The sequence below is a fragment of the Perissodus microlepis genome, chromosome 13 (genome assembly GCF_051167445.1).
Source record: "Perissodus microlepis isolate ML-2025 ecotype Zambia chromosome 13, ASM5116744v1, whole genome shotgun sequence".
Lineage (NCBI taxonomy): Eukaryota > Metazoa > Chordata > Actinopteri > Cichliformes > Cichlidae > Perissodus > Perissodus microlepis.
In genome coordinates, this window is record NC_140473.1 from 30,856,885 (window position 1) to 30,863,462 (window position 6,578).

Below are 6,578 nucleotides of genomic sequence, written 5' to 3' on the forward strand. Positions count from 1 at the left end.
TGCGCGTCTTGCGGATTACGGATGAATGGCAAACATCATCGCACTTATGATGATGCTTTAAATGTCATTTTATGGATGAACGTCAGAGTCAGGCTCAGGTTTCATAACCTCCACCCTTAATTCTGTTTAAACACACAAACACCGGTTGCTCCTACGTGTCTCTAAAGCACTTCCACATCACTAACAGTTCTCTCCTAATATACAAAAAGTTCGGATGCTGTGGAAAATGTACATAAAACAGAATACAATGATTTGCAAATGTCATAAACCCATTTATTCACAAAAAACGAATCAAATGATTAAACTGAGTCTTAATGAACATATGAGACTGTTTTGAATTTGATGGTATCAACACGTCTCTAAAAGTTTGGGAGGGTCCATGTTTCCTCTTTAACATCAGTCTGTGAGCTGAGGACAGCAGCTGCTGGACTTCCAGAGGACTGTTGTCCCGTTCTGGACTGATGCCCAGCAGTCCTGACTCCTCTTTGTCCCATTTTTGGTTTCAGGATGCTCCAGATGTTCTCAGCTGGCTCAGCACTCAGACTCTTCTACTCCGAAGCCAAAGGCCCATCGGATCACAGGCATCCAGTCCGGATTTCCAGCCTCGTCTCATGATTTAATATTTTGTAGATGATGAGATATTCTGAGTTTTTTACAATTTTATTTTGATGAATATTATTCTGAAATTGTTTCACAATTTATAAATCAAGATGCTCTTTTTATGCCCAATCATGTTGCTGACCTGCTGCCAGTTAACCTGATTTGTACAACATGTTTCTCCAGCTGTTTCTTTTTTGCACCGCCTGCTTCTCCAGCCTTGTTGCTCCCATCATGGATGTTTTGAGGCATGTTGCTGCCATCGACTTCAAAATGTCTACGCTTAAACATCTGATATGTTTTCTGTGTTCTACTGTGAATAAATATGGGTTTAAACGATTGTGTCTGCATTGGGTTTGCACAGGCTTTTTGTCAGGAGGTCACATTTCCACACACATACATTTGTTTCTATTTAAACAACCTAAAAAAACATGAAAAAACAAACAAAATACAAAATACAGCAGCAAACAGGATGTTAAAAATATATAAATTAGGATGCTGGTGTTTTAAGAGTAGCTTGAGTTTCCCGCCTGTTATTTAATATCAGGCTCGATAGATCCAGCCAACGCTGGAGGGCTTCGAACCTGCGTTCTTTCTAAAGGCCAGTAGGAAAAAGAAATTGGGTCATATTTAACACGATGGGAAAATGGCTCCCCTTCTCACTTGATAAATGACTTCAGTGAAAACTTATCTGATGAGTTTATGGTCTCAATTCCTAGTTTTACATCTTACTGGACATAAAATGTTTATTTTTATAAATTATGGTCCCATAAAAAGTTAAATGGACAGCAAAGCAGGGGTATGATTTAGGGCACATCTACTTAGTGCATATACTGCTGTGATTTGGGAATCACAGAGTGCTCAGTTCCTCGCACTAAGAAAAAGTGCATAAACAGTTCTGTTTTTCTTTTTTTATATTTATCTACATGAAACAGGGCATTTTTGTCTCAGCAGTTGATCCCCGCTGAAAATGTTATAGTGGGAAAGAAGCTCGTCACGCCTGGTTAGCATGTCAGAAACGCTCAGTTTGAGGCTTCAGAACTGGACTTTACAAACCAGCAGGTGGTGTCACTGGACTCTCATTTAAAGAGTTTAAATGAGAAGGAAGTTTTAGTGCAATTTTAATGACTTGTTCAGGCGCAACTATTGAGTTGTTAATGGGACATTCGTCTGGAGAGACCTCAGAGCTCCAGATATCAGCCATCAGACTTGTCAGGACAAAGTTTTTTCAAGCATCATCTGTCCCTTCATGACAGGCTATAATAGGATGAACGTGGAGATTATACATTCTTTGTGCTCAGTGGTGATTTTAGCCAGTTTCAGATCAATAACCCAAATTATGAAGTTCTAAAGTCCACAACTTTAAATGAATCAAGAGCACACATCATGGAGGAATGTCCAAACATTGTGTCTGTCCTATCCGTCCTGGTGGACTTGTCCTGGTATCAGAGCATGACTCTCCAGCCCTGGAGCTGAGGTGAACGGTGTGATTGTTTCCAAGGAAATCTCTGGGTCTTCCTCATACTGGATGGTTGCGGGAAGCAGCAGCAGTCTGTTGTGGCTCGGAGAACCGTTGGAGATGATCGACTCCTCGTCAAAATGTGCGCTCATGTCCTCCAGGTGGTCCGAGCTGACGTTAATGTTGCGGGGATGCTGCTGCGGCTGAGCGGGGACCAGCGCCTCCTTGTGGAGGGTGGTGTCATGGTGGTAGGAAACCAGTTCGTTGCTTAAGTTCACCGCCTCCACCGCGTTGTTCGAGCAGACTCGGCCGCAGCCCAGGATGCTGGCGAAAGCTCGGCGGAAGTCTGCGTTGAACGCGTAGATGACCGGGTTGAGGGACGAGTTGGCCCAGCCGAACCAGACGAAGACGGTGAAGGTGGTGTCGCTGACGCACGGCGGGTCGCAGAAGGGGACTGTGCAGTTGAGGACAAAGAAGGGCAGCCAACAAAACACGAACACGCCCATGATGATTGAAAGCGTCTTCAGGACTTTGGTTTCCTTCTTGAACGAGGACTTCAGCGAGGCCTCGTCGCCGGGCCGCTGCACCTGCTGCTGGTTCCTGTTCACGCCGTGGCCTTGGTGCTGCGCCTGCTCTGCCGCCCGCTCCAAAGACATGATCCGACGGATCTGAGTCTGAGCGATTCGGTAGATCCGGGTGTAGGTGGCGATCATGATCACCACTGGGATGTAAAAGCTGATAAAGGAGGAGGAGATGGCGTAGGTCTTGTTCAGGTTGGCCACACAACTCTGGGCGGCGACGTCGCTCGAGTTGAAGCTGCTCAAGTTTGTGAAGTTCTTTCCGCTGGCGGCCATTATCGCCGCCATCTCCTCCATCGCCACCTCCCGCTCCTCCTCCCCGGCCCGGTGCCAGTTGAGCTGCACGGGGATGAAGGAGATCAGAATGGACAGCGTCCACGCCACCCCGATCATGACAAACGCCACGCGATGAGTCATTTTCCGCTCGTACTTGAAGGGGCTGGAGATGGCCCAGTAGCGGTCCACGCTGATGATGCACAGGTTGAGGATGGACGCTGTGGAGCACATGATGTCAAAGGCGATCCAGACGTCACAAAAGCGTCCAAACAGCCACGTGTTGGTCACCTCAGTGATGGCCTCCCACGGCATCACGAGCACGGCCACGAACAGGTCGGACACGGCCAGAGAGATGACGAAGAAGTTGGTGACTTTGGAGCGCAGGTGGCGGAACTTTATCACGGCTGCGCACACGAGCGTGTTCCCGAGCAACGTGGACACGATGAGCAAGAAGAGCACGCAGGCGACGAGGACGCGCAGTCCGCCGATCCCTCCGCCGTCCTCCTCCCCATCCTCGTCCCCCTCCGTCCCGTCCAGCTCTGACAGAACTCGAGTGAAATTACTCCACATGGTAAAGTTCTCCATCACGCAAAGTGACAGAGCGCATTAATATCCGTGAGGAAAGCCGTTTGTCCTCCGTGCAGCTGATCCACTGAACATCCTCCGAAGGAAAAAATAAAACACAAAATAAATAAATAAAGCACTTTCCTTTGATTTTTTGTAAGATCCGCGTCCCGGTTGCATAAGAAGAAAACAGAAAAAAGGTTCCGCGAATAAATCCTCAGAATTAAATGCTAATAAAAATAATAATGATAATAAAGATAAATGATGGGGGATCAGCAGCAGCGGTGGCTCGGATGATTCCTCCTCGGGGGGGAAGAACTCTCTGCCTCCTCGGTCTTCAGCCCCGGTGTGACTCACAGTGGACTCACCTCTCTGTGTGACGCGCTCACACTCAGTCAGGTGGAAGCGATGCGGGGCTCGTTACCTCCTCAGCGTGTGTAATAGATTACTCTCCTCCATTCCTGCTGGAGCGAATCGCGGAGAGGAGCTCCGAGAACTCCCGAGCTTATCAGGGAGAATTAAACAGCTAATTAAAAATCAAAGATCAATATTACAGTAACGGAGCAAAATCACATCTGTCACACCTGAAATACATTTAACTTTTTAAATATAATGGATTCAATTAAACGTATTATATGCTTTATGCCTCATTATGTTGCCTAATAGGAAAAAAGCAGCAGTCCAGGTTATTCATATAAGACCAAGAGTGCATTACGTTGTCAAAGTAATGGCGGGTTTGGCGTAATATATCAAAATGATTCAATGCATTTTTAATGAGGCCCACAAGTAGAAACATTCAGTGTTTTAGAAAATAAGTCTGCATTTAAAAACAAATATTGTACGTTCATTCATTTCAAATCAATTTTCTACAAATAAAAGTCAATTTTAAGGACAAATCTGACAAATGTGTATCTCATTTTTATGTTAAGTTTTAGCTTAAAGTGCTGCACTGCAATCGGAATGCTTCTACGGGTTTAAATTAATAAACAGTACTGTAAACAACAAAACTAATTTAAGCAAAAAATAAAGGAAAATACACTAAAAGTGTTGTTACACTCTGGTTACAGACATTGCAGTAAAAATACTGTAAATGAGACTGCAGTAGAAATACCTTACAAGATATTACAGCAATTCCCTAAAAATGGAAAATACAGCAAAGGTACCATACAGGAAAATTCCAGTAATGTTGTTAATAAAAACGGCATCATCATGAAATAAAACAGCATTTCAAAATGTCCAGACAATAAAAACGATTAAGAGGGAATCGTTTTTATTCAGGCTCCTCCTCCTTGCTTCCTCCTCTTCCTCTTTACCCCTGAACTTGGGTGTGTGAAGTGAGCCGTGAACTCAGACATTTAAGAGACATAAATGTATCATTTCTATATCAATGAAAAGGCTCAGCAAACCGGCACACACTTCTGAACTCCTCCTAAAAATGCAGAAACTTAAAATATAAAGATCATACCTGGTGTGAAATAGTCATACAGCGTATTCCAGGTTTGATGATTGAGGGTGAAGGTTTGGCACCACAGTGACAGTCAACACATAACGAAGGACAAGTTTTCACCTGAAGGTTAATCAAACCCAGCAAAACAGTCTGAGATCACCGGCAGCTCCTTTTCTCAGTGAATCAACAGTTTTACATGAATGTCTCCCAGCAGCAGTTCTTCTCCTTCAGCGAGTCGACACTGATGAAGCGAACAACAGTCTGCAGTTTAATGCGTCACACTTTTTAATACCAGCCAAAGTATTTCACATAAAATTTGTTTGTGACTTTTTAATGTCACTACAACAGAAACTTACTTTAGCACAACTTTAACTAGTGCAGCTCAAAATGCTTCAGCTGTGAATAAAATGTAAAATAAGCAAGAAAATCATTTAAACATGCTGAGCTGCTTAGAATGAAAAGACTAAATAATAATAATAAAACTAAACAAATATTAACAAAAGCCTGTAAGTACACAAACAGTTTCTCAAATAATGAAATGCTGGGTGAAGTCAATGAAAAACACAAAACAAAGTCAAATAAAATAACTTATAAGTACAATAACAATAAAATATTCTTTCTTTTTCCCCACAGTGAAGGTGTTGCTGCGCATTTTTAGGGTCTAGAATTACTTAACTTTCAACTCAGGCTCCATGACTGTGGTACTAAAGTCATATTCTGGGGTCTGATTATACTCAGTGAAATTAACTCAAAAAAGATATAATTAATGCCATCTGCTGTTTCCACTGCAGACGATTCAATTCAATTCAATTTTACTTGTGTAAAGCACAAATGTGACCACAAGAGGGCACCACCTGCCTGCTTTTGTGACTCAAATAAAAACACAAAGAAGTTTATTTTGAGAGTTCACAATCATTCATGTTTGGCACATTCACAGTTAGTATGTGTACCTGCACATACCTGTGGTGTATTCAGGGAACAACCCTGAATGCATGACCCTGAATGCACCACAAAGACAGACGGCAGAAAGCTTTTTTTTTACATATGTACAGATACGTCTGCCCAACACTGTGACTTTCATTGGAGATACAGTTCGACCAGAAACAACCCAAATCTGGAAACTAGGGCTTCAACGAGACGCCCATAATCGGGATCAATTTACCTGATCGATCAGAATCACGATATGTTTTGTTCACAAGGAAATAATTAATCTGAGGATTTGAATGATATGAAGCTGATTTGGCCCCATGGAGGTCCAACAACCTTTCTGACCCGAAGATTTTAAATATTTTCTGATAAAACTTCATGAGTACGTTACCTGATATTCTGAATAGGAGCAGAAATTTCACCTGTTCAGGTGAAATCCACTCTTGGAGGATAATTTTTGTATTTCTGTTCCTGCTGAATGTGGTAAATCACATAGCAAGTAAATCAGGTCAAAGGTCACTGGGTGGAACCTACCTTTTGAAACAAGTGACCTAGGAGGCTCATCTCATCCCATATATAACCTACCACAGTCTCCTCTATGGAACTGTTATAAAAGGGGTGCTTAGGGTGTTTAGGACTTAAAGTCAGAGCGGTGCCGTCGCGTTCTGTTGATAGCATGATTTTGTTATTTTGGAAGAATTTAAAAACAGGAATTTATGAAACAAAGGTG

General features: G+C 42.9%; 1 protein-coding gene across 1 annotated transcript; it reads right to left on the reverse strand.

Moving 5' to 3' along the window:
* Positions 1 to 251: 251 nt before the first annotated feature.
* On the reverse strand, positions 252 to 4,024 carry LOC146375382 (D(1)-like dopamine receptor). Its single transcript, XM_084949312.1, has one exon. It carries the CDS (start codon positions 3,493 to 3,495, stop codon positions 2,014 to 2,016), a length of 1,482 nt encoding a protein of 493 aa, XP_084805438.1. The 5' UTR covers positions 3,496 to 4,024; the 3' UTR covers positions 252 to 2,013.
* Between the last annotated feature and the right edge of the window lie 2,554 nt (positions 4,025 to 6,578).

What these genes read in the sequence shown, in the direction of transcription:
- LOC146375382 (XM_084949312.1), bottom strand. Translation starts at nt 3,495, where the DNA reads ATGGAGAACTTTACCATGTGGAGTAATTTCACTCGAGTTCTGTCAGAG.